This window comes from Falco peregrinus, chromosome 19 (assembly GCF_023634155.1).
Source record: "Falco peregrinus isolate bFalPer1 chromosome 19, bFalPer1.pri, whole genome shotgun sequence".
Classification (NCBI taxonomy): Eukaryota; Metazoa; Chordata; class Aves; order Falconiformes; family Falconidae; genus Falco; species Falco peregrinus.
Genome location: NC_073740.1, coordinates 5878436 through 5903685, shown reverse-complemented (window position 1 = coordinate 5903685; position 25250 = coordinate 5878436). Strand labels below are relative to the sequence as shown.

Sequence of the window (25250 nt, the reverse complement as noted above, 5' to 3'; positions counted from 1 at the left end):
GGCTTCAGCGCCCCTCGGGAGCGTGGGCGAGCCGCCGCCATGTTGGCTGAGGGCAAGCTGGCAAGGCCGCCACGCCCTTAGGAGACGTGGGGGCCGCGGCCGCCATCTTGTGAGAGGGCAGGCGGGGTCCGTCCCCCGCGGCTTCGCGCCGATTGCGGGCCATGAGGGGCGCCGCCATCTTGGCTGTGGGCAAAGTGACAGGAAGAGGGCGCGGTGCTGCGGGGGGGCCTTGGGGTCTTCCTGGGGCTGAGGGGGGGGGGGGTGTCTTGATTCCGGGGGGCCCTGGGGATTCTTGGAGGGGCCATGAGGAAGGGGAGGTGCTTGGCGGGGGTCGGTTGGAGGGGCTGAGGGCGTCCCCTGGGGACGGGGAGGGGGGTCCGGGGGGGTCCCTCCCCAGGAAGAGGCACCCGGTGGAGGACCCCATGGGTGGTGGGGGTCCCCGCCGCCCTCCTTCTCTGCACCGCTTTGGAGTAGGGGACTGGGGCGGGGGGGGCCCGGTCGCGGCACCCAATTAGTCTGTAATTAGCCGGCACGCGCCGAGCTGGCGGCAGGGTGGAGTGCGGGGGAGGGGGAGGTGCGGGGATCCGGGGGGGTCCCGGGGAGGATCCCGTAGGTGAGAATGGGGGTCCCGGTGGGACAGGACGGGGGTCCGGGGTGTCACGGGGGGGGGGGGGGGCAGGGCGGGATCCCGGGTGGTCCGGGCGGGGGTCCGGGGGGGCAGGGCGGGACAGCCGGCGGAGGGAAGGGGTTAACGCGGGCCGGGCGGGAGCGGGTGAGTCAGCGGGGCCGCCCCGGCCCCCCCGAGCCCCCCCGGCCCGCCCCCGCCGTGCCTATCCCGGGCGGCGCCGCGCCCCGCCACTGCCCGCCCCGCCGCTGCCCGCTGCGCACCGCGCCGTGAGTACCCCGGGCTGCCCCCCCCACCCCCCGGGGATCCCCCGGGCTGCCCCCCCCACCCCCCGGGGCATCCCCCGGGCTGCCAGCCCCCCCCCGGGGATCCCCCGTCCTGACCCCCCCGGGGACCCCCAGGCTGCCCCGCTCCCCCCCGAGACACCACCCTGCAGGGTGTCCCGCACCCGTTTTTGTGGGGGGCTCATCCTGCACTCCTCATTTAGAGGGGGGCTCCCCCAGGCATCCCCCCTGCGTGGAGGACCCCGCTCCTGCCCCTCCCGTTAGGGGTACACCCCTCCTGCCCCCCCGGGGGGGGAGCGCAGCCCTGCACCGCTAGGGAGGGGGCCCCGGGGCCATGTCCCTGTCATGGGGGCCCCTGTCCCCTCCCCATGTCCTGCTCCCCCCTCCTTAGCACCCCTGGAACGTTGGGGGGGATATGTGTCTCCCCCAGAGATGCCCCTGTGCCTTGGGGGGCCGCATCCTGCCGGGAGGGGGAGGGGCAAAGTGCAGGCTGGGGTGCTGGGGCAGGGCTGCTGGTGATCCCGGTGCTGAATAGGAGGGGGGGGGGCAGCTCTGCCACCCCCCTCGGGGTCCCCCCAGGTTTTGGGAGGCGAAGCCACAGGCTGAGCCAGTTCCTGTTTCAGCGGCGAGTGGCTGCGCCAGGGTGTGGCACCGCCCCCCCCCCCCAACTCCCCCCAACCCCCCCCCCCCAAAACCCCCCAACCAGAGCCCTTGGGGGAAACATCGAGGGGAGGGGGGGCAGGCGTGTCCCCACGCTGCCATCACCCTCCATCATTGCCAGGCCCCAGCACCCCTCCCTCCAGCAACTGGGGGGGGGGGGTAACCCCTGGTGGGGGGGAGCCTGCTATGGGGCTGCCCCCCCTGTGACCCCACACACACACGGGGAAACTGAGGCAGGGCGTGCTCTGCCGCGGGCGGGGACCGGGGGCTTTGCGCAATGCCCCCCCCGTGACTCACTGGGGTTCCCTAGGGCACCCCATAGCCGGGGGGGGGGGCCGACACACACGGGACACGCCTGCGGGACATGTGTGTGTGTGTGTGTCCCCCAGCCCCACCCGCGGCTGCAGCTGGAGCTGAGTCATTCCTGGTGGCTGGAAAACTGCTCACACATGGGATGAGCGGTGCCAGCCTCAGCCCGCGGGCACGGCGGGCCTGAGCTGTGTGTGCCCCCGCAGCCCCCACCATGCCGTCCCAGATGGAGCACGCCATGGAGACCCTCATGTTCACCTTCCACAAGTACGCGGGTGACAAGAACCACCTGGGCAAGGAGGACCTGCGGGCGCTGATGGAGAAGGAGTTCCCCGGCTTCCTGGAGGTGAGGTGGGGTCGGGTCTCGGGCCCCCCGGCGCCCCGGGATTGGGCGCTATAGCACCGGGAATTGGGCCCCCCAGCACCCCAGGATCGGGCCCTATACACCCCAGGGTCACACCCTATAGAACCACGGGACTGGGCCCCCCAGCACCCTGGGATCACACCCCATAGCGCCCCAGCATCGCGCGCTATAGCACCCCAGGATTGGGAGCACGCACTATAGCACCCCGGGATCGGGCTCCCCAGCACCCCGGGGTCACCCCTAGCCCCCCCGGCGCGGGGTGCTGAGGCGGGGGCTGTGCCGCAGAACCAGCAGGACCCGATGGCCCTGGACAAGATCATGAAGGACCTGGACCAGTGCCGGGACGGCAAGGTGGGCTTCCAGGGCTTCTTCTCGCTGGTGGCCGGGCTCACCATCGCCTGCAACGACTACTTTGTCCTGCACATGAAGCAGAAGGGCAGGAAGTGAGAGCAGCACCCGTGGGTGCTGCCCCCCCCCCCCCGCGGGTGCTGCTCCCCCACCCGTGGGTGCTGCTGCCTCCCTATGGGTGCTGCTCCCACCCATGGGTGCTACCCCTGCCCTGGGTGCTGCTCTGACACCCATGGGCGCTGCCCTGCCACTCCCTGCTGCCCCCCACCCCAATAAAGGTGTTTTGTATTACGCTGGAGCTGTCTCGTTCCTGGGGGTCCCCAGCCCCCTGCGGTTACTCCAAGGTTCCTGTCACCCTGGGGTTCCCAGCCCCACCATGGTCACCTTGGGGTCACCCCAGGGTCCCCAGCCCCCTGGGGTCCCCAGCCCCCTGCCCACCCGAGCCCTGCCCATGGGGTGATCCCAGCCCCCTCAAGCTGCCTAACGCTGCCGCTGGTGGGTGAGGTGGGTCCCCCAACTTGGTGTAGGGGGGTGTAGGGGTGGGTGGGGCCATAGGGGGGCTGGGGGCATCCAGAGCTGCTGGGGGGGCTGTATAGGGAGGGCACTGGGCTCCTATAGGGGCCGCCCAGGGCTGTAGAGGGGTCTGCAGCAGCCCCCGGGGGGGTATAGGAGTCTGTACAGAGGTCTATAGGGTACGTTGGGGTGTAGGGCTGTACAGAGGTCTATAGGGTGTGGAGGCCCATAGGACCCCTGCAGGGGTGTACGTTGATGTATAGGTGACCTGCGAGTGCCGCAAGCAGCCATACGGGGCGGGCGGGGTGGCGTAAGGCCTGCAGAGGGCTGTATAGGCACGTGTAGGTGTCCTCGCAGGGCTATATACGTACGCGTGAGGTGGCTATAGGGCCGCAGGGCTGTACGGGGCTGCATAGGGGTGTGTAGGGGCCGTATGGGGGACCACAGGAGACATATGGGGGCCTATAGGGGCTGTATGGGGTGGCATAGGGGCATACAGGGCATCTGTAGGGGCTGCGCAGGGCTGCATAGGGGCGTATAGATGCTGTACGGGGCTTTATAGAGCTGTGGGGGGGTCTGTAGGGGGGTATCCGTATCTATAGGGGGGCCATAGGGGCTGTGTAGGGGTGTGTGAAGCTGCCTATGGGTGTGTAGGGGCTATAGGGGGTAGCATCGACCCGCGGGGGTGGCCGGCGGGGCTGTATAGGGCCGCACGGGGCGGGGTCCGCATGGCTGTAGGGGGTCCATAGGGGCTGTAGGGGGTCCGGCGGGGCTGTAGGGGGTCCATAGGGGCTGTAGGGGGTCATAGGGGCTGTAGGGGGTCCATGGGGGCTGTAGGGGGTCCATGGGGGTCCGCGGAGGCCCCGCCCCGGCGGTGACGTGAGAGTGGCCGCGGTGGCCGCACTGCCCCCTGGCGGCGCCCGGGCCTCGCGGCAGCGGGGGGCGGGGGTTGTGGGGGTCGGGGGGCGCTCCTGGGCCGGGCGTCGGGAGCGGACTGACCTCTGGCCCCCCTGTCCTTGACCCTGCTGGGGTCCCAGGGTGGGGGCGTCAGGAGTGATGTCACTGTCCCACCCTCGGCTGGGAGTGACATCACTGCTGTGATGACGTCACTGCTGTGATGACGTCACTGTTGTAAGTGCCGCCACTGTTGGGGTGACGTCACTGCTGGGGTGACGTCACTGCTGGGGTGATGTCACTGCTGGCTTCCAGCCTGGCGGCACTGACAGGGTGCGACATCACTGCCCAGCAGCAGCGACCAGGTGTGACATCATCACTGACACCCCCCCCCCCCCCCCGAGAGTGGGTGTGATGTCACCTGTGACCGCAGTGACCGGGTGTCACACCATTACAACAGCGGGGCCGGGGTGGGGCCAGGCGCCTCCTTGGGGGCAGCTGGGGGCCGGGGGCAAGGGACACTGTGGGGGGACATGGGACACACTGGACACGGGGGGGGGTCACAAGGGACACTGGGGGCGCAGGGCCGGGCAGGGGGACCTGGGGACCCCTGCACCCGAGTGGCCACAGCGGGGGGGTCAGGTTTGCCCCTGGCCTGGCAGCACCCAAACCCCCAATGGCACCTGGGGCGGGGGGACCACAGCTGTGCCCCACACCCGGGCACCTCGGGGTCCTGCGGTTGTGCCCAAAGGTGGGCACACTGGGGTCCCACGGGGTCCCACGGCTGCACCTCAGAGGTGGATGTGTCGGTGTGACACTGCTGCGCCCCAAAGGTGGGCACACCAGGGTGCCGGGGGGGTCCCACAGCTGTGCCCAAAGGTGGGCACATCAGGGTGCCGGGGGGTCCCACAGCAGCACCCCACACCCGGGCACGTCGGGGTCCCATGGCTGCACCCCACAGCTGGGAATGTCAGGGTCCTGCAGGGCCTGGGGGTACTGGAGCCCCCTTGGGGGTTGGGGATGAGGGTGACAGTGCCCGCCCAGACCCCCACTGCACCTCACCAGGGTCAGGGGGTCGGGGGGGGCACCCCCGGCCACCCCACTCCTTGCGCTACCCCTCCGTGCCTCAGTTTCCCCCCCAGCTGCGCTGTGGAAAGTTGGAAATTTCCAGTGCGTGGGGCCGGGGGGGCAGGATGCCGGGGGGGGGGGCAGGATGCCGGGGGGGCCCAGGCGCCCTTATAACGCTCGCCCGCGCCACCCGCGCCGCCGCCGCCGCCATGCGAGGTAGGGCCCGGCACGGGGGCTCGTGGGGGGCACGTACGTGTGCAAGGGGGGGAGCTGGCGGGGGGCTGCCTGGGATGGCCAGGGCAGTGGGGGCTGCGCGTGGCAGAGGGTGGGAGGGGGCACATGTGTGTGCAAGGGTGGGAGCTGGCGGGAGTGCCCGTGTGCTATGCACACACGTGTGGGAGCGTGCAAGAGTGTAGGAGCATGTGAGAGCAGATGTGTGCACACGTGGGAGTGGGTATGCGTGCAGCTGGGAACATGCTGGGGTGTGCATGCGTGTGTGCAAGGCCATGGAAGTGCGCTGGGGTGTGCACACGTGTGTGCAAGGTCATGGGAGTGCGCTGGGGTGTGCACCCGTGTGTGCAAGGCCATGGGAGCACACGAGTGTGCGTGTGCAGTCAGTGGAAGCTCGTGAGAGCAGACGCGTGTGCGTGCAGGCGTGTAGGAGCCTGTAGGAGTGTGTGTGCATGTGCAAGGGTGAGGTGGTGTGTGGAGCAGGCGTGCAAGCAGGGGGAGCAGGCAGGAGTGGGTGTGCAAGGGCAGGGGCGCTCAGGAGGATCCATGCGTGTGTGCAAGCAGGGGATGCGTGTGTGTGTGTGCGGGGATGTGGGGGGATAGGGCTGTGTGTGGGCACGGGTGCACATGCAAGCAGGTGGATGTGTAAAGGTGTGGGAGCACACGGGTGTGCGTGTGTGTGTGCACATGTGTGGGCACGGCTGGGTGCATGTGCATGTGTGTGTGAGCATGTTGGTCCGTGTGTGTGCATGTGTGTGGGTGCCAAGGCAGGGTGCAGGCAGGCGCGTGTGCAACTATACCCGTGCACACCCGTGAGAGCACACAGAGGTATGTGGACACGTGTGTGACTGCACACGAGATTGCCCACACGTGTGTGTGTGTGTGAGAGAGAGAGCACTGGGAGCTGCTGGGGCACAGGGGCTGCGTGTGTCAGCATGGTGCAGCATCACACATGTTGTACAGCTCACACAGGTGTGTTGGCACATGTTCCAGCACAGCCACGTGTGTTGTGGTGTGTGCAGGCATGTTTTGGGGTACACGTGTAATGACGGCTCTGTAACTGCATCTGCACAATCTACAGGGTCTGTGCATGCATGTCACGGTGGGTTGCTATGTATGCACACATGTTACAGCATGTTGCTGCATGTATACGTGTGTTATGGTCTGTAGCAGCACATGCACACATGTTATGGTGTGTGCGCCCATGTCGCAGGGTGGTGCAGCATGTGCAGGTGTTGTACACGGCTCCAGGTGGCTGTGCTTGCAGTGTGATGTGCCTGCATGTTGCAGGGCATGCATACGTGTTATTGCATGTTGCTGTGTGTCTCGGCAGTGCCGCAGTGCTGGGCAGCCCCGTTTCCCACCCCCGTGCCTGCACCTGTGGCTGCAAGCGCCCGTGGCAGGGGGTGCGGGTGCCCCCCAGCACCCATGGGTGCCCCCGCGCACCTGCGGGCTGGGTGCTGGCGCTCAGATGTGGTGGGGGCTGGCAGCTGCGAAGGGCTGGCGCAGGTGACACCGATGGGGACACAGACGGGGACACAGACAGGGACACACAGGTGGCCCCACTCCAGTGCTGCCCCCCCCCCCCCCCTTCCCCGCAACCCCCCCACTTTGGCACTGGGGAAACGGAGACAGGGGTGCCAGCACCCTTGGGTGCTGTGGCTGGGGTCCCCTCCTTCCCCTCTGCGTCATGGCATGTTGGCCTGTGCCGTGACGTGTCAGCCCGTGGCGTGGCGTGTTTTGCCATGACACTGTGCCAGGAGGGTTGGGAGTGCCGGGCTGTGCCCCCACCCTGGGGATGGTGGGTGCCGATGGGTGCCAGGAGATCCCTGTGGGTTCTGGGGGGGCTGAGGGTGCCAGTGGGTGTCCCCGGGGCTGGTGCCCATGGGGCTGGTGGGGGCCCATGGGTGCCCTGGGGCTGGTGGGTCCCTGTGGGGTGCTGGGGGGGCTGGTGGGTGCCTCCAGGTCCCTGTGGGGCTGGTGGCTACTGGTGGGCGCTGGTGCAGCTGGTGCTTGCTGAGGGATGCTGGTGGAGATGATGGGTGCTGGTGGGTACTGGTGGAGCTGGTGTGTGCTGAGGGATGCTGGTGGAGATGACGGGTGCTGATGGGAATGATGGGTGCTGGTGGGTACCGGTGGAGCTGGTGCGTGCTGAGGGATGCTGGTGGGTGCTGAGGGATGCTGGTGGGCATGATGGGTGCTGGTGGGGATGATGGGTATCAGTGGGTGTCCCTGGGGCTTGTGGGGCAGGTGGGTGCTGGTGGGTGCTCTTGGTGCTGGTGAGTGCTGATGGGGATGATGGGTGCTGGTGGGTGCTAGTGGGGATGATGGGTGCCGGTGGGTGCTAGTGGGGTGCTGGTGGGGATGATGGGTGCTGGTGGGTGCTAGTGGGGATGATGGGTGCCGGTGGGTGCTAGTGGGGTGCTGGTGGGGATGATGGGTGCTGGTGGGTGCTGGTGGATGTTGGTGGAGATGACAGGTACTGGTGGGTACCCATAGCGCTGGTGGTGCTGGCGGGTGCCGGTGGTGCTGGCAGGTGCCGTGGGAGCGGCGGGTGCCGGCGGGGAGGCGTGGGGCCAGGCAAGACCTCGGCGACCTCTTGCCACCGGTTCCCGGCAGGAGCAGCACCAGCACCGAAACCGGTGCTTCCTGGCAGCTGCCGGCGCCGGCACCGTTGACTAATGTGGGTGCCGGGGCCGGGGGTGACTCAAAGCGCCGAATTCCCGGCCCCCCCCCCCCCGGCCGCCACTGCGGGGGTCCCCGGTGCCCGGCCGCCGGATGCGCGGGCGGCCGCCGGGCCCCACAACTGGGGCGGGTGGAAAAAGCCGACAAAGCGAATTTGGCCCCTAGAGGAAGAGGTGTGCGGGCGTGGGCACGCGTGTGCACGCGTGTGCACACCTGATGCAGCAGCTGTGGGCAGACAGGCGAGGGTGCGAGGCCACGCAGGAGCTCCGGCAGACATGCACCAGCTCGTGCGAGACCCTTGAGCGTGCGTGAGCAGGCGCAGGTGTGCACTAGCGTGTGCAAGCTCACAAGGGTGTGCACTAGCGATTGTGACCGTGTGCAAGAAGGCGTGAATGTGCGCAAGCATGGGCAAGCGTGCAGCAGCCAGCATGGGCAAGCGCGAGCGTTCACAGCTTTGCACAACACTTTGCAAATGTGCGCAAGCACAGGCAGGTGTGCCCAAATGTGCGGCTGCGGGTGTGTGCGTGTACCCACACGTGTCCAAGCATGCCCAAGCGTGCAATCAGCCCCCCAGGCATCCCTGTGCTTGAATGACCACATGCGCATGTGCACAAGCGTGCTCATCCATGGGTGTGAGTGTGCAAGCGCTTCCGAGCAGGCAGGAGCTGGCTCAGGTGCATCTGAGTGTGCACAAGCACATGGAACAGCGCACGGATGTGCATGTGCGTGCACAGGGTGGGGGGTGACAAGTGGGGGGGTGGGACGTGTCTCTGGGGGGCTGTGGGGCAGCTCTGGGGCTGGGGTCACCCTGGCTGTAGTGTCCCCCCCACACCGTCCCCCTGCTCTGGTGTCCCTCTGCTGCCCTGGCCCCCCAGCTCCGGTGTCCCCCCAGCTCAGGTGTCCCCCCAGCTCCGGTGTCTCCCCCTGGCTCTGGTGTCCCCCTGTGCTCAGCCATTCCCCACCCCCGGTGTCCCCCACTCTCACCGCTCTGGTGCTCCCATCCCTGTGACTGCACCCCATGGTCCCTGGCCCACCCAGGGTGCAGTGGTGCTGTGCTGGTGCTATGCTGGGCTGTACTGGTGCCATGCTGGGCTGTACTGGTGCCATGCTGGGCTGTACCGATGCCATGTCAGGCTGTACTGGTGTCATGCCAGGACCACACCGGTGCCATGCTGGGCTGCACCAGTGCCATGCTGAACTGTACTGGTGCTGTGCCAGGCTGTACTGGTGCTGTGCCAGGCTGCACCAGTGCCATGCTGCGCTGCACCAGTGCTGTGCTGGGCTGCACTGGTGTCATGCCAGGGCCACACGGGTGCTGTGCCGGGCTGCACTGGTGTTATGCCAGGGCCATGCTGGTGCCATGCCGGGCTGTGCCAGTGCTGTGCTGGGCTGTACTTGTGCTGAGTCAGGCTGCACCAGTCCCATGCTGGGCTGCACTGGTGTCATGCCAGAGCCATGCTGGTGCTGTGCCGGGCTGTGCTGGTGCCATGCTGGTCTGCACCGGTGTCATGCCAGGGCCATGCCGGTGCCATGCTGGGCTGTGCCGGTGCAGCGGGCGCCTTCCTGCAAGGTGGGGCCGTGTCCCAGTTGTGGCTTTGCCGGTGCTCGCTGCCGCTGTGGTTTCGGCAGCCCCGGTGCCTGGTGGGGCCCAACCCACGTGGCGGCCACGGGGGGACACCCGGGGGGCACCCACGGCTCCTGGGGGGCACCCAACCCTGTGGGGACGTTGGAGCCCACGGGGTGCCACGGGGGCCCACGAGGGACATGTAAATCCATAGGGACCGGGTGAGCCCCTGGGGGCACACGAGCCCCTGGGTGATGTGTGGGTCCATGGGGGATGCCGGTGCCTGCAGGGGACACAGGAGCTCGTGGGGTCCTGGTGAGAGTGTGGGTGGCACACGCTGTCCCGCGGGGCTCGTGGGGTGACGTGGGAGCCCAGTGGGGACACGGGAGCCCGCAGGGTGACGTGTGGGCTCATGGGGGACGGGACCTCACAGGGGACACGTCAGCCCACAGCGGCCACATGGGCCCGTGTGGTGCCACGTGAGGCCATCGGGGACAGTCTCCCACGGGGGACGTGTGAGCAGAGCCCACCGAGGGGACAGTGTCCCACGGGGGACGTGTGAGCAGAGCCCACCGAGGGGACAGTGTCCCACAGGGGACGTGTGAGCAGAGCCCACCGAGGGGACAGTGTCCCACGGGGGACGTGTGAGCAGAGCCCACCGAGGGGACAGTGTCCCACAGGGGACGTGTGAGCAGAGCCCACCGAGGGGACAGTGTCCCACGGGGGACGTGTGAGCAGAGCCCACCAGGGCGCACGGGCCTGCATGTGCCATGTGAAGGCAGAGGGGACGCAGGAGGCCATAGGGGACACCTGGTCCCATGGGTGCCACACCAGGCTGCAGGCAGCATGGCTGGTCCTGTGGGTGCCACATGGGCCCGGGGGGACTGTGAGCCCCCACTGAACCCCAGGTGGGTGCCCAAGCCGCCCCTCCCCCCGCAGCCCACATCGAGGTGATCCCCTGCAAGATCTGCGGGGACAAATCCTCGGGGATCCACTACGGCGTCATCACCTGCGAGGGCTGCAAGGTGGGCGGCAGCACAGGGGGTCCAGTGGGTGCCAGTGGGTGCCGATGGGTGCTGGGGAGCGCCAGGGGGGCACTGGTGGGTGCTGGGGTGTGCTGGGGAGGGCACTGGTGGGTGCCAGGGAGCGCCAGGGGGTGCTGATGGGTGCTGGTGGGCGCTGGTGGGTACCAAGGGATGCTCGTGGGCACGGGTGGGTGCCGGTGGGTACCAAGGGGTGCCGGTGGGTTCGGGTGGGTGCCAGGGAGCACCGGGGGGTGCTGGGGGGTTCCGGTGAGTGCCAGGGAGCGCCGGCATGGCGGTGACCCCCAGTGCAGGGATTTTTCCGGCGCAGCCAGCAGAGCAGCCTGAGCTACGCTTGCAGCCGCCAGCAGAACTGCCCCATCGACCGGGCCAGCCGCAACCGCTGCCAGCACTGCCGCCTGCAGAAGTGCCTGCGCCTCGGCATGTCCCGCGACGGTGGGTGCCCACCGCCCGCAGGCCCCTCCCCACACAGGGTGCACCCCAGCACAGCCCCGCTCCCACCCGTGGGGGCTGTGGCTGCCACGCCAGGGGACACACAGGGAGCGGGGAGCGTCTCGGGGGGCCACCGTGTCCCCGGGAGGGACTGTGGGGGGCTGCCGCAGTGGGCTCGGGGGGCAGAAAGCCCCATGGCCGCAGCTATGTGGGTGGTGGGGAGCCGGACTGGTGCTAGCACGTGTGGCACGTGTGTGGCACGTGTGTCCCGCCGTCTCGCCCCGCAGCCGTCAAGTTCGGCCGCATGTCCAAGAAGCAGCGGGAGCGGCTGCACGCCGAGGTTCAGCAGCAGCTGGAGCAGCGGCAGCAGGAGCGGGCGGCTGAGGGGGCGGCTGCCAGCCCCCCAGAGGTGATGGGGCGCCGGGGCCACCCGCTGACCCCTGCCAGCACCCCGGGGTGCCCCGGCACCCGTCACGGTGCCACGGATGGCCGGGCTGGTCCCATGGTGGAGGCAGAGCTGGGGCGGCCAGAGGGGACCGAGCAGAGCCCGGACAAGGACAGGGACGGGGAGGGGGACAGGGACGACCCTGACTTCTACCCCCACCCCGATGTCAGCAGCCTCCTGGAGTCACCCACATCCTCCGGCCTGGAGATCGGTGAGTCACTGGGTGCCATGTGTGGGGTCTGGGTCTGTCACCCATGGGTGCTCGGTGGTGGGACCTGGCTCCATCACCCATGGGTGCTGGATGGTGGTGGGAATGGGCTCCATCACCCATGGGTGCTGGATAGCAGGGCTGGGCTCCACCACCCATGGGTGCTGGATGGCGGTGGGACCTTGCCCATGGGGGATGCGGGAGGGGCTGCCTGCCCCATCCCCAAGCCCCTGTCCCCTGCAGAGCACCTCACCCAGAATGTCCTCAAGTCGTACCGGGAGACGTGCCAGCTCCGTGCCGAGGACCTGCAGCTCCGGCGCTGGGACATCTTCTCCCGCGAGGAGGTCTGCGCCTACCAGAAGAAGGTGAGGCCACCGGGGAGAGGACAGGGGTGTCCCCAGGGCACCTCGACGATGCTGGGGGTTCCGATGCGGAGCCATGGGGACCTTCTGGGGGTGGCGGGGGTGACGGCCGGTCCCACAGTCGATGGAGGAGATGTGGCAGTGCTGTGCCGGGCGCATCACCGAGGCCATCCAGTACGTGGTGGAGTTCGCCAAACGCCTGCGTGGCTTCATGGACCTCTGCCAGAACGACCAGATCGTCCTCCTCAAAGCGGGTACGGGGCCACCACGTCCCCTGTCCCCAGCCGCAGGGCCACCATGCCCCCCTTGTCCTCTGCCCTGGGCTCCTCTCATTCCTTTGTCCTCCTCCCCAGGGCCACCATGTCCCCTTGTCCTCAGCCCTGGGGCCACCATGTCCCCCTGTCCCCAGACTTCGGCTCATCTTGTCCCCTGTTCCCAGCCCTGGGTCCACTGTGTCCCCTTGTCCCCAGCCCCAGGGCCACCACGTCCCCAGCCCCACAGTCCCTGCTGCCCCATCTCCCCCGCCCTGGTGTCCCCAGGCCATGGGACGCTCTGGTCCCATCAGGGAGGTGACAGTCCCACGGGTCCCACCTGGGAGATGACAGTCCCCAAGGGCCACCCCAACCCCACCGGGGAGGTGACAAACCCCAGGGCTGGTGCTGCGGGGGCACCGACCCAACCTGCAGCAGTGGCACCGTGGGCCCCTGCGTCCCCGGTGCCACCGTCCCCGTCCCGCTGCCGGGCGGTGGCAGGTGCCATGGAGGTGGTGCTGGTGCGCATGTGCCGAGCCTTCAACTCCGACAACCGGACTGTCTTCTTCGAGGGCAAGTACGCCAGCACCGAGCTCTTCCGATCCCTGGGTAGGGCTGGGGACGGGGGGGGGACACACGGGGGGTGTGGGGGGGACACGTGGTGACGAGGACTCCCCCCAGGCTGCCACGAGCTCATCGGCTCCATCTTCGATTTCGCCCAGAGCCTCTGCGCTCTGCACGTCTCGGAGAGCGAGGTGGCCTTCTTCAGCGCCCTCGTCCTCATCAACGCCAGTGAGCCCCCCGCCCCCCCCAGCCCCAGCGAGGGTCTGCCCAAACCCCTGGCGTTTCGTCCTAAAATGGGTGCTGGGTGCTGGGGTGTCCTGAGCCGGCCTCTGCTGTCCCCCACCCTGTCCCCGTGGTGTCCCCACCCTGAGCCTCTCCTGCCCTGCTCCCTGGCCCTGTTCCTGTCCCTGTCCCGGTGTGGTTCCCACCCTGTCCCCAGGCCAATCCCACCCCATCCCTGTCCTGTCTGTCTCCATCCTTGTCCATCCCCATCCCTGTCCCCGTGCCGATGCCCCCCCATCCCTGTCCACATCCCAGTCCTGCCTCTGTCCCCATTCCTGTCCCCATCCTTGTCCACCGCCATCCCTGTCCCCATGACAATCCCATCCCATCCCTGTCCCCGTCCCCATCTCCATCCCATCCCTGTCTTCATTATATTCCGTCCCTGTCCTGTTGCTTCCCCATCCCTGTCCCCACACAGTCCCCGTCCCCATGCCAGTGCTACCCCTGTCCCCAAGCCCAGCCCAGACCCGTCCCCATGCCACCCCCATCTCCCCCGTCCCCACGTCACCCTCCCCTGTCCCCAGGCCGCCCGTGGCTGCAGGAGCCGGCGAAGGTGGCACGGCTGCAGGGACGCCTGGACGTCGCCTTCCGCCTGCTGCTGCGCCGCACACGCCGCGAGGGGCTGCTGGCCAGGGTGCGGCACGGGGGGCGCGGCGGGGGATGGGGGTGGGGGGCACAGCGAGGGACAGGGTGGGTGGGTGCCTCGCGCGCGGCCCCCCACGTGTGCAGCACGTGGCATCGCCCAGCAGGCGTGTGACGGCCCGTGTCCCCGGGCAGCTGCCGCCGGCCGGGCACCTGCGGGCGCTGTGCTCGCAGCACGTGGAGCAGCTCCAGGCCTTCCGCCGCCTGTGCCCCGCCGCGCTGCACGTCGCCTTCCCGCCGCTCTACCGCGAGCTCTTCGCTGGCGAGGCCGAGACCCCCGGTGCTGCCCGCTGAGCCCCTGCCTGGGACCCCTGCACCGGGGTGCTGCCGCAGCCAGGCCGGCACCCGCACCCCGAGGGGCCCTGGCACCCGTGGGGATCCATCACCCGGTGACACCCCAACACCCAGTGATGGTCTGTCACCTGGCAAGATCTAGTCACCTGGTGATGGTCTGTCACCCACTGATGCTCCGTCACCCATGGAAGATCCATCACCCGGTGACACCCCATCACCCAGTGACGGTCTGTCACCCATGGAGGATCCATCACCTGGTGACGTTCTTGTCACCTGGTGGGATTTTGTCACCTGGTGATGGTCTGTCACCCAGTGGGGTTTTGTTACCTGCTGACAGTCTGTCACCCAGTGATGGTCTGTCACCCATGGAGGATCCAACACCCAGTGACACTCTGTCACCCAGCCAGATCTTGTCACCTGGTGATGGTCTGTCACCCATGGAGGATCCATCACCCGGTGGCACCCCGTCATCCAGTGATGCTCCGTCACCCGGCTCTGTCCCCCCAGGAGGGTCTGTTACCCAGTGGCCTTCATTGCACGGTGACACGCCATCCCACGTGGGTGCCCCGTCACGCGGGGGCGCCCCCCACCCCAGCCCGTGGCCCCGCCCCCATCCCCGGGCCCCCCCACGGCCCAGGCAGCCACGCGTGCGCCGCGCGACGGTGGGGCGGCGGGGGCGAGCGGCGGGACGGCTGTACCGAGGCGAATAAAGGCATTGCTGGGGACGGCGCGTCCGTGGGCTCCGTGCCGGGTGTCCCGGGGATTCCGGGCCCACGCGGGGCATTGTGCGGCGGGGCGGAGCCCCCCCCGCCCGTCACTCACCGCTCGGGGCAGGCTCGAGCCCCTCCGCTGCTCGCTGACTGGCTCCAGCCGGCCGCCGCGCGGCGCGGATTAGTCTCTTTATTCCCAGGCCGGAGCTATGCCCCGCCCCCTCACCCCTCTCCTCCCGCCCCCTCCCGTGGAGGCAACCCGGCGATTGGCCACCGCCCGCGGGTGGTGATTGGGGGGCGGGGCGGGGGGGCGCTACGATTGGAGCGCGGCGGGAGGGGCGGGGCCGGCGGCGCTGGGCGCGGGGGGCGGCGGGGCTGGGGGGAACCGGGGCGGCACCGAGACCGACACCGAGAGCCGGACCCGCCGGGCGCTGGGGCCCGGGGGCTGCGCCGCTGCGACCGGGCTTCCCAGGTAGCTTGAGGCCGCCCCGGGAGGCGGTGCGACCGCGGGGGTCAGCGCCCACCCGCCGCCGCGGCTTCTGTCCCGGGGCGCCGGGAGCCGCGGCCTGTTCCGGCGGGGCCGGGGCTGAGCCTGGGCGCCTGCTCGGCGGCTGGCCGAGCCTCCTGCGGCGGCTGGGAGCCGGGCTGAGGCGGCGGAGGGTGCCTCGGGGCTGGGGGGCCGCGGCCTGGGCCCCCCCCCGCCTCACGCAGGGGCCTGGTGGGGGGAGGCTCCCGGTGAAACCTCTCCGTCCTCAGGCCGCGGGGAAGATGGCGGCGGAGCGGGGCTACTGGAGCCACCTGACGACCCTGCAGAAGGTTGCGGTGGTCCTGGGGGTCCCGGCCGGTGCCGCCGTCCTCTACATCCTGTACCGCCGGTACCGGGAGAGCCGTGGTGGGTACCGCAGCCCCCGTGCCCTTCGCGCCCCCTCACGCGTGGGCTTGAGTGTTCAGCCGCCTCCCACGCACCCACCCTCCCCTCGCCTTCCCCAGGCGCTCGGGAACACCCCTGGGATTTTCAGAGCTGCTGTGGGCCCCTTCCCTGGGGCTGGAGAGGCTGTTGGAGTAGCTTTATCCACTTTGAATTCCCCTTGTGCTGTATGTAGCCCCCCGAGGGTTTCGCTCGCCCTGCGCGGGTGGCTGGGGCTGTGGGGGGCCACTGCCATCGCTCCGCTGCTTTCCCTCAGAGGAGCGGCTGGTCTTCGTGGGAGATGAGGAACTGGAAATCGAGATGCGAGTCCCCCGGGCGGCTGTGAAATCCATCATCGGCCGGAAGGGAGCCACCATCAAAAAGGTGAGCGATGCCAGAGGCCACCTGGCTTGTGGGGATGACGGGGAAAGGCCGAGTTTACTGGGAGCCCCAGTAAGTGGCAGCTGGGGGCTGTCCCCCTGCCCTGTTCCCGCAGCTGAGCCAAGAGACAGGGGCTTACATCGATGTGGAGGGAGAGGATGAGAATGAGGAGACGGCGCTGCTGATCTCTGGCTCCCCCAGCCAAGTCTGCCAGGCAAAAGCCGCCATCCACCAGATCGTGGCAGAGAGCACCCCGGTGTCGGAGCAGCTCTGCGTGCCCCAGAGAGCCGTTGGCAGGATTATCGGTACCTCTGCCCACCCTGGGGAGGCAGGGGTGGTGGGCGGTGTCACAGATTTACCCGGTCAGTGCCTGCGGTGGCAAATTGCTGTCCAAAGGCCCAATGGTGCGAGTGTGTCGGGGCAGGAAAGCTGCTCTGGTTCTGGGACGGAGGCTGGCTCCTGCTCTGAGTCTGCTCTGCCTCAGTTTCCCGGGGCTCTGTCTCCCACAGGCCGGGGTGGTGAGACTGTGCGGGGCATCTGCCACAGGTCGGGTGCCAAGGTGCTCTGTGAACGTGAGGCCGACACCGGCCTGGCCCCAGTCAGGGTCATCCAACTCTTGGGGACGCGGAAGGAGGTGGCAGCCGCCAAGGTGAGCGGGAGGCAGAGGGACTGGGGGATGGCTCGGCCCCCGAGCCCAATGCTCTTCTCTTTCCCCGCAAGAAACTCATCATGGAGAAGCTGATGGAAGACAATGCTTTCCACAAGGAGCTGGCACAGTCGACAGTGATGCGGTGCCAGCGCAAGCAGCCCCTGGGCATCCGGCGGGAGCAGGAGCCGCTCCCACCCAGGGTGCCAGAGCACACGGAAGAGGATGAGGGCTTGTCCTGGGGTGAAACCTCCCTCCTGGGCCAGGCTCCCTTCGAGGAGGCAGAGAAGCTGAAGGATGAGAGCAAGGAGCTGCAGGAGCTGGTGGCAGGGCCTGACGCAGCAGTGCCAAAATTTGAGAGTAAGAGAAGCGTTTGCGTCGTCCCCTGGGTGCAACCGGAAAACTGCGCCGGGGAGCATATTTGCTCAGCCTGCAGAGCGTCGGGAGCCACCTGAATGGTACTGGCTCACCCCGGGCTGCCTGCGGGTGTGTCCCCTGGCCTTGGTCCCTCTGTCCCTGCTCTGTGGCTGGAGCCGAGGCCAGCTTAGCTGCCTCCTGGGCTCTCACGGGGGTCGTCTACCCTGTGAATGGTCCGAGATGCGTCTCTGCGGGTTGGTTTCTGCTCTCGACTTGTCTCGCATTCTCCCCATCTCTGTGGGAGACTGGGGGCCCCCGCGGCTGCCCTGCCTGGCTCTCACCACCCCTCTCCCCTAGTTCCCAGCCCTGACTTCAGCTTCCACGCTGATGAATACCTGGAAGTTTATGTCTCGGCTGCTGAAAACCCCAACCACTTCTGGATCCAGATCATCGGCCACCGCAGCCTGCAGCTGGACAAGCTGACCACAGAGATGCGGCAGTACTACCAGAGCAGTGACCGTGTGGTGAGACCCCACGGGGCACCAGCCTCGTGTTCCCCCCACCCCCGGTGGGTTCCCGTTATCCCAGGGATGTCACCTGCCCTGTCCCCCCCCTCCCCAGGCAGAGCTCCCGGCTGTCCAAGCAGGGGACATTGTGGCTGCTCCCTACATGGATGGCAGAGACTGGTACCGGGCCCGCGTCCTGGGCACTCTGGAGAACGGCAACTTTGACCTTTACTATGTGGATTTTGGGGACAACGGGGAGGCCCCCTGCGAGGCGCTGCGAGCCCTGCGGTGAGCGTGGCTATTGCTGGTGGTTTCGGGGGGACAGTGGGGCTGTGGTTTAACGTTTCCCGGGGAAGCTGGCAGCATGGCTGCGGTAGGGCTCACAGCTGTGGCACCAGAGGAATTCGGTGAGGCCCTTTGGTGTTTTGTGAAGTGGTTGTGGTGTAAAGCGCTGCGGAAAGCCCCGAGGAGCCGGGATTGCGGCTGAGGCGGGCTGGCGGCGTGACATCATTGTGGTTTTCTCTCCCTGCCAGGAGCGACTTCCTGAGCCTTCCCTTCCAGGCCATCGAGTGCAGCCTGGCTGGGATCATGCCTGCTGGTGAGTCCGGGGAGGGGGTCCGCATTTGGCTGTGCCCCTTCCCCACGGCTGGCACCCAGCTCACCCAGTGGCCCGTCTCCTGCAGGAGATGGCTGGGCAGAAGCAGCCCTGGATGAGTTCGACCGGCTCACCCACTGTGCCACGTGGAAACCTGTGGTGGCAAAGCTTTCCAGTTACGTCCAGTCTGGGCTCGGCACCTGGCCGAATGTCAGGCTCTACGCTGTCCACCATGGAGAGGTGAGCTCCTGTCGCTTTCCCTGCCTCCTTCAGAGGTGCCCCGGCCCCCTCCTTGGCGCTTCCCCACCTGTCCGGCTCTCCTGAGCTGCCGGCTTCTCCGGCCCCATCTCGTTTCCATGCAGAACCTGGATGTGGGAGCAGAGCTGGTGCGGCTGGGCTATGCCGTCCCCTGTCCCCAGGAGGAAGAGGTGGCGGAGGACATCCCCTCACAGCCAGCACAGGAGGCTGCGGCCGAGACGCCGGTGAGCAGACACGGGACCGGAGAGCATGGCTTGTTCTCCCACCCAGCTTCCCTGGAGGGAGCCAGCCCTGGATCCCCGAATGGTGCGCTGGGGACGGTTAATCCGGCTCTTCCCGGTACAGGACAGCGTCACCTGCATCTCCCTCGAAAGCCTCCTGTCGGAGTCCCGGAAAAGTCCCGGCGAGACGCCCCTGACCCTGTCCTGCGTCAGCCTTTCCAGTAAGCCTGGGCACGGACCCCTTGTGCCAGAGGAGGTGCCGGGTGGGAATGCACCTGGTTACGCTGGTAACACCTGGTCCGGGGCCTCTGGGGGGTCTCACACCCCTTTTGGCCCCCGTGGCGTGGAGCTGTCAGTTCCCTCTGGCACTGCACTGCTGCCCGGAGGCTGTGAGGCTCCCCGGGGTGGGATGGTGTCCCCCAAACCGGGCACTGACCCCCTGCTCCATGCAGACGGTGCCTCCGGCAGCGGCGAGAATAGCGGCGTGATGGAGAGGAGCTCCCGGTGACACCGGTGAGCACGATTGTCCTGGCAGAGACCCATGGGAGGGCAGAGTGGGAAGACAGGGGTCTCTGCTCGTGGACGCATGGCACGGCTGCTGCTGCCGGTTGTATCTCTTCTCTCCGGGAGTTCCCGGCTGGCCGCGCTCCCGGTAGCTGGCTCCCTCTGGTTGCAGTTGGATTGTTTTCGCCCCAGCCCAGTTTCGTGGCGAGGGGCAGGAACCACGTTGGTGTCCCGGTTCAATAAAATGGAAGGTTTTGGAGCTCCCTGTCGGTTCCGTGCCCTGTTTTCCTGAGAGCCCCCCCGCCATGCTCCCCAGGGACCCCCCCAGCTCCGGGGGGCGTTACCCCTGTGTTCCCACGGGGAAGCAGTGGGGGCTGGCCAGTGAACTGGGACCAGTCGGGGGAGCGCTGGGACCGGGGGAAAACCCCAGCTCGGCGCGGGGGAGGGAGTCACCGGTTCGGGGTCGCTCCCGTGCTGGGTACACAGCCCGGGGCGCGGGGTCGGGGCCGCCCGCCGGGGGGGCTGCCCGCCGGGGGGGCTGCCGGGCTCCCTGCCGGGCGGGCTGGGGCGGGCGCGCCGCGGGGCAGCCTCCGGTGCGCGCTGGGGCCCGGCGCGCCGCGGGCAGCCCGGTGCAGGGCGCAGGCGCGCTGTGGGCAGCCCCGCGGGGTCCTCGGCCGCGGGGTCCTCGGGCGCCGCCGGGAGCGCGGCGGGGGCGGCCATGTTGGGCCGGGGGGCGGCGGGGGGCTGCGGCCGCCTGGTGTGGGCGGCGAGCCGGGCCCTGAGCCTCAGCCACAGCCGGGTGAGGGCCGGGGGGGGGCACCGGGGGCCTTGGGGGCTTCTGCGGGGGGCTGCCGGGGCTGTCCGGGTACCTGGGTACGCGCTTGGGGCCCTGGGGAGTACGGGAGCGTCGGTGAGGGGAGTGGGGGGTGTCTGGGGGTTACGGGAGCGTCGGTGAGGGGAGTGGGGGGGTATCGAGGGGTCTGGGGGGTGCGGGGGTGCCGGTGCGGGGAGCGGGGGGCTGAGGAGCAGGGGGGCCGCACAGGGGCGATGGGTGTCTGGAGCGGGGGGGTGGCGGGGGGTGTAGGATTCGTGGGTGTAGGGAGCGCTTAATAAAACACGGGGGGGCGGCGGGGGGGCGGGGGGGGCTGGGGGTTACCCGGGGAGGTTTTGGAGGGGGCAGCCCCCTCGTCCAGCAGGAGGGGTGGCTCTGGTGCCGGGTGGGGACAGCTGGGGTGGCCGCCAAGTTTGCAGTAGCGGGGGGAAGTCTCCCCTCGCCTTGGTCGCTCCTGCCCAGCGTGGAGTCGGGCTCACGGCCGGGAAGCTCCCGAGCTGCTCGGCCCTGGCTCATCCCTGCCTCCCGGGCCAGGGGACGGTGGTGGTGGAGCGGTGGTGGCAGGTCCCGCTCAGCAAAGAGGGGCAGCAGCCACGCCTGCACCCCCGGCGGCACCGCATCTACAGGCTGGTGGAGGACACCAAGCACCTGCCCAAGAAGGAGATGGAGCTGATCCTCACCCAGGCCGTGGAGGGTACGTTCCTTTTCGTGGGTGTCTGCCTTCCTGCAGCAGAGCCGCGTGCCGGTCACAAGAGTTTATTTGGTTTCTGTCCAGTTTTGCCCTGTCTGCGCAGAGGAGCGGCAGGGTTCTCGCCCTTAGGCCCTGTTTCCAACGATATGGTAGCAGCAGGGATTCACCCCTTGGGCTGTGGGGTGATTTAGGGCTGCAGGGCCCTGGAATCCATAACACTGTGGTGTTTTGGCTCTTTTTTTCTTAAACTTTCTTCAGATGGAGCCTCAAAGCTGCTGTGGGGCTGGCACTTGTCCAGCATGCGCCTCACTAATGTCACCTCTCGCTCCTCTCCTTGCAGGTTTGGGGAAGCGGGGAGACGTGGTCAGTGTGAAGAAATTCCTGGGTCGTAACAAGCTGCTGCCCCAAGGGCTGGCTGTCTATGCGTCACCGGAGAACAGGAAGATGTTTGAGGAGGAGAAGAATGTGAGTCAGCATGAAGGGGCTGCTCCCAGCTTGGCTGGGGCACTTTTAGCCCATCCATCTGTGCTTTGAAACAAGGAGAACTTAAAGAAGGAGTGGGGATTTTGGTTTAAGAGGGTTGGTTGCTCTCTGGGATCGTCCGTGCCTCCCTCTACCCACGTGTTTGTGGTTTTGTGGGGTGAGATCTGCTGATCGCCTTAGAAACGCAGTGCTGTGATGCGCCCTGCTCATTAATAAATTTCTTCACAGACGCCACAGGGGTTGTGACAATGGGCGAGCCCTCTGGGATTCCGTGGAGCCGCCTTTGCCCCGGCAGCATGCCAGCAGGGCTGCCCAGCACACAGCGTTGCCGAGCTTTCCTTTCATTTGTTCTCCTCAATCCTCTTTTCCTTGCAGTTGCACCAGGAAGGGAAACTGGAGATGCTCCAAACCCAGAGCGGTGAGAAGGTGAGCGGAGGGGCTCCAGGGAGTCTGTGAAGTTGTTCCAGGGAAATCTGTGAGTCCTGGCAGGTGCAAAGCCAGAGGTGGGATCCGTCTCCCTCCCACTGCGGCTCGAGCAGGCAGCTGCCTACCCATGTGGGCAGCCCTGCACCCCCGGCACCCCACTGCTCACCTGCCCGTGCCCCTCGGGACCTCACTGACTTCCCAGCCGGAGCGCTGAGAGCGTGGTGCTCTCCCCTCTGCTCCCCGACACCTTCCTCCCCACCTTCACAGACCATCAAGTTCCTCAAGAGCTGCCGCCTCGAGGTGGGCATGAAAAACAACGTCAAGTGGGAGCTGAGCAACGAAATCGTGGCTCGCCACTTCCTCAAAAACGTGAGTGGTTCTTGTCAGCGTTGCCTGGAACTGGCTCCGCACCGGCTGGGAGCTCTTTGTCGGTGCTGGGAGCTGCCATGTGCGAGCGGAGCTGCAGGAGTTGGTTGTGGGGGCCCAAATCTGGGGGTGGGGGATGTCCCCAAAGGGATTTTGCTGGGGTTTGCAGAGCCAGCGGCGCATCGTGGCTGGTTTGAGGTGCGGGGGCACGTGCCGCAAGCGGCTCAGCGCAGGGTTTAAAACCTTAAAGGGATTAAGAAAGGAAGATGATAAATCGGGGGATGAGGCTGTGGTGGCTCCCACAGCACACGCCAGGCCAGCGCTGGCAGGAGCCGGGGAGCTCGCTGCGAGCTGCCCTTGCTCCCCGGCCTTCACTCCCGGGGCCTTGTTTTGTTTCTCAGCTGCGGGTTTTCGTGCCTCCCCACGCGCTGAAGCTGCCGGAGGAGCCCATCACCAGGTGGGGCGAGTACTGGTGCGATGTGACGGTGAGCGAGTGGCCCTTCGGTCCCCAACTCTGTGTTCCCAGCTCTGTGCCCCCCCGTGCCTCCCATTCCCCTTCTCGGCACCCCACACAACCCGTCCCCTCCTCCCACGGGCAGCCAGCGCCGGCGGTCTATGCCCACGTGCCCGTGACAGAGAAACACGGAGCCAAACTGGTGGTGCCCATTCTCTGGCGCAGGGTGTGAGGAGCAGAAAGACTTTATTTAAAAAAAAAAAACAAAAAACACACACACAAAAAAACCCCAACAGAAAACCAGAAAAAAACAGCAAACCCCCCCCCCCCATCCCCACGACCTAGATAGATGAGAGCATCTCCTCGCCCGTCGCCATTCATCTTTTGTCCTTCCCGGCCCTCCAGGGAGCAGAGCTGGCTCCGAAGCCGCCTGCCGCAGCTCCGAATCCGTGTCACCGCTGCCGGGTGCCTTGGCGGAGGCTCCCCCGCTTCCCCTGCTGCGCTGAACTCCTGCAGCAGGCGGGGAAGGGAAGGGGCAAGGGCCCCCCCTTCCCTCTGGCTTCCCTCCTGCCTCCCAAGCTGGGGTCCCCCCGGGATTTGGGGATGAAGCTCTGGTTGGGCACAGCGTGCGGGGAGACGTGCGGGAGCGGCCACAAGCTGGAGCACAGCAGCCGCTCCTTGGGGGGGGGGGGGTGGGGGGGGTGCCAGGGCGGTGCAGAGGGGGACGTGGGGGGCGTTCCCCAGCTGTGACCCCCCCGGGTGCTGTGCCACAGGTGAATGGGTTGGAGACCGGTCCGGGGTGCCGATGTCGGTGGTGAAGTTCCTGCGGCCCCAAGACCAAGCGCTACAAGCACTGGCTGGCGCAGCAGCAGGCCCAGCTGGCAGCACGGAAGGAGGAGTTCCTCTGAGTGGGGGGGGCCGCTGCCACCCCCCCGGCACCCCCCCAGCACCCCGCTTTGGTTCCAGTGGGTGCCGGGGGGACAGCGGGGTGCAGCTTGGTGGGGGGAGCCTGGTCTGTCACCGAATAGAGGGCTCGGCGTGGTTTGGAGCTTGGGGGGGCCGGCTGGGATGTGGGATGCTCCGGCGCAGCCCCCCCGGCCCCCTGCCACCTGCTGCTGTCCCCCACGAGCACCGGCGGGGAGGGGGCAGCAGCGGGTGGGGGGGGGTCTTATTGCCTGTTGTCAGGGTGAGACCCCGTGCCCCACCCCCGCTGCCCACCTCTCAGCTCCTCCTGGATCCGGCCCGGCAGCCCCGGCTGGCTGAAGTACGCTGTGGGGGGCGCACAGAGGGGTGAGTGGGTTCCCCCCCCCCGTGCCGTGGGGCCCCCTCAGTGCCCCCCACTCACCGGTGGCGAACTCCAGGACATCGTCCGGCCGCTGGCGCCAGTGCCCCCCACTCACCGGTGGCGAACTCCAGGACATCGTCCGGCCGCTGGCGCAGCAGCTCCCTGGAAGGGGGGATGGGGGGGGGGGGGGGGGCACACAGGGTTTGGGAGGAATAGAGGCTGTTTTGGTGTGGCTCCCCGCAATGGAAAATGGGTGTTTTTGTTTCCTGCCCACGGAGGTGGTGTGGTGCTGTTCCGGGGGGGGGGGTCTCACCTGAGGAAGCCCCCCAGCAGCGGCCGGAGGGTGGGCTGGGCCCGCAGGTACCTCTCACTGCTCAGCCGGAGTGTGGCCTGAGGGGGGGGGAGTGTCACCTGTGGGGTGGCCCTGGAGCCCCCCCCCCCCCCCCGTGTCCCCCCAGCCTGTGGGGTGTCACCCGGAGCCCCCCTGTGTGTCCCCCCCCAGCCTGTGGGGTGTCACCCGGAGCCCCCCTGTGCCCCCCCCCAGCCTGTGGGGTGTCACCCGGAGCCCCCCTGTGTGTCCCCCCCCAGCCTGTGGGGTGTCACCCGGAGCCCCCCTGTGCGTCCCCCCCCCAGCCTGTGGGGTGTCACCCGGAGCCCCCCTGTGTGCCCCCCCCCAGCCTGTGGGGTGTCACCCGGAGCCCCCCTGTGCGTCCCCCCCCCAGCCTGTGGGGTGTCACCCGGAGCCCCCCTGTGCGTCCCCCCCCCAGCCTGTGGGGTGTCACCCGGAGCCCCCCTGTGCGTCCCCCCCCAGCCTGTGGGGTGTCACCCGGAGCCCCCCCTGTGCGTCCCCCCCCCAGCCTGTGGGGTGTCACCCGGAGCCCCCCTGTGTGTCCCCCCCCAGCCTGTGGGGTGTCACCCGGAGCCCCCCTGTGTGTCCCCCCCCAGCCTGTGGGGTGTCACCCGGAGCCCCCCTGTGTGCCCCCCCCCAGCCTGTGGGGTGTCACCCGGAGCCCCCCCGTGTCCAGCCCGCAGCCTGTGGGGTGTTACCCGGACACTCCCCGGGGGGGGTCACCGCCCCGCCCCCACCCCGTGTGGAGGGCTCTGCTGGGTGCGTGGGCCCAGCCCGTGTGGTGTTACCCCCCCGCCCCCCCCCCCCCCCCCCCCCCCCGCACCTGCGCGGGCCGCCGTGGCGGTTGCGGCGACGCCATCTTGGCTGCGCCCGTCGCGGGCCGTCGCCATGACAACGGCGGGGATGGGGGGGGGGCGGGCGGAGGGGCGGCGGTGCCCGTGCCGGGGGGGTGGGGGGGGTGGGGGGGGTGGGGGGGGGTCCCCCCGGCGCGCGCCGTGCCCGTTGGGCGGCCCCGCCGCGCGGTTCCTCGCGCTCAGCACCGGGGACAGCGCCGGGCGCGCGGGGCCGGCCCCACCCCCACCGCCCCCCGCGTGCGCGCACCCCCGCCGGTGGGCACGGGCACGCGTGCGCGCGCTCCCCGTGAGACCCCCCCCCGCCCAGCCCAGCCCCGCGGCGGAGCCCCGGGCACGGCCGGTGCGCGGTGCCGGTCC

The 25250-nt window shown here is 68.5% G+C and overlaps 4 protein-coding genes and 1 long non-coding RNA gene across 10 annotated transcripts; 4 read left to right on the top strand and 1 right to left on the bottom strand.

The window, feature by feature from the left end:
• Window positions 1-711: 711 nt before the first annotated feature.
• On the top strand, window positions 712-2881 carry S100A10 (S100 calcium binding protein A10). The gene is made up of 3 exons (XM_055792159.1): window positions 712-894; window positions 2085-2224; window positions 2528-2881. Exons 2-3 carry the CDS (start codon window positions 2093-2095, stop codon window positions 2687-2689), a joined length of 294 nt encoding a protein of 97 aa, XP_055648134.1. The 5' UTR covers window positions 712-894; window positions 2085-2092; the 3' UTR covers window positions 2690-2881.
• Window positions 2882-10070: 7189 nt separating this feature from the next.
• Window positions 10071-14791, top strand: RORC (RAR related orphan receptor C). 6 transcript variants are annotated; one of them, XM_055792115.1, is made up of 9 exons: window positions 10071-10570; window positions 10899-11023; window positions 11308-11676; window positions 11917-12038; window positions 12157-12289; window positions 12788-12895; window positions 12968-13078; window positions 13657-13766; window positions 13910-14791. In XM_055792115.1, exons 2-9 carry the CDS (start codon window positions 11011-11013, stop codon window positions 14066-14068), a joined length of 1125 nt encoding a protein of 374 aa, XP_055648090.1. In that variant the 5' UTR covers window positions 10071-10570; window positions 10899-11010; the 3' UTR covers window positions 14069-14791. The 6 variants fall into 6 exon arrangements, with proteins under 6 accessions (XP_055648090.1, XP_055648089.1, XP_055648085.1 ...); XM_055792114.1 differs by having other exon boundaries at window positions 12725-12895; XM_055792116.1 differs by having other exon boundaries at window positions 10489-10570; window positions 10882-11023.
• Window positions 14792-15145: 354 nt separating this feature from the next.
• Window positions 15146-19412, top strand: TDRKH (tudor and KH domain containing). The gene is made up of 13 exons (XM_055792109.1): window positions 15146-15250; window positions 15535-15670; window positions 15963-16069; window positions 16182-16371; window positions 16576-16715; window positions 16787-17072; window positions 17427-17593; window positions 17691-17863; window positions 18109-18173; window positions 18259-18410; window positions 18533-18652; window positions 18774-18870; window positions 19102-19412. The coding sequence occupies exons 2-13, from the start codon at window positions 15547-15549 to the stop codon at window positions 19155-19157; spliced, it is 1677 nt and encodes a 558-aa protein (XP_055648084.1). The 5' UTR covers window positions 15146-15250; window positions 15535-15546; the 3' UTR covers window positions 19158-19412.
• Window positions 19413-19796: 384 nt separating this feature from the next.
• Window positions 19797-23785, top strand: MRPL9 (mitochondrial ribosomal protein L9). The gene is given in 9 exon segments (XM_055792146.1): window positions 19797-19952; window positions 20520-20679; window positions 21017-21141; window positions 21535-21585; window positions 21853-21954; window positions 22353-22436; window positions 23179-23196; window positions 23199-23234; window positions 23236-23785. Coding segments are annotated over 9 exon segments (735 nt in total). The 5' UTR covers window positions 19797-19871; the 3' UTR covers window positions 23314-23785.
• An 11-nt stretch (window positions 23786-23796) lies between these two features.
• LOC129782875 (uncharacterized) lies at window positions 23797-24952 on the bottom strand. Its single transcript, XR_008744992.1, has 3 exons — window positions 24863-24952; window positions 24004-24080; window positions 23797-23852 (listed from the first exon to the last, which is right to left on the bottom strand). It is a non-coding gene; the product is annotated as an uncharacterized LOC129782875 (long non-coding RNA).
• Between the last annotated feature and the right edge of the window lie 298 nt (window positions 24953-25250).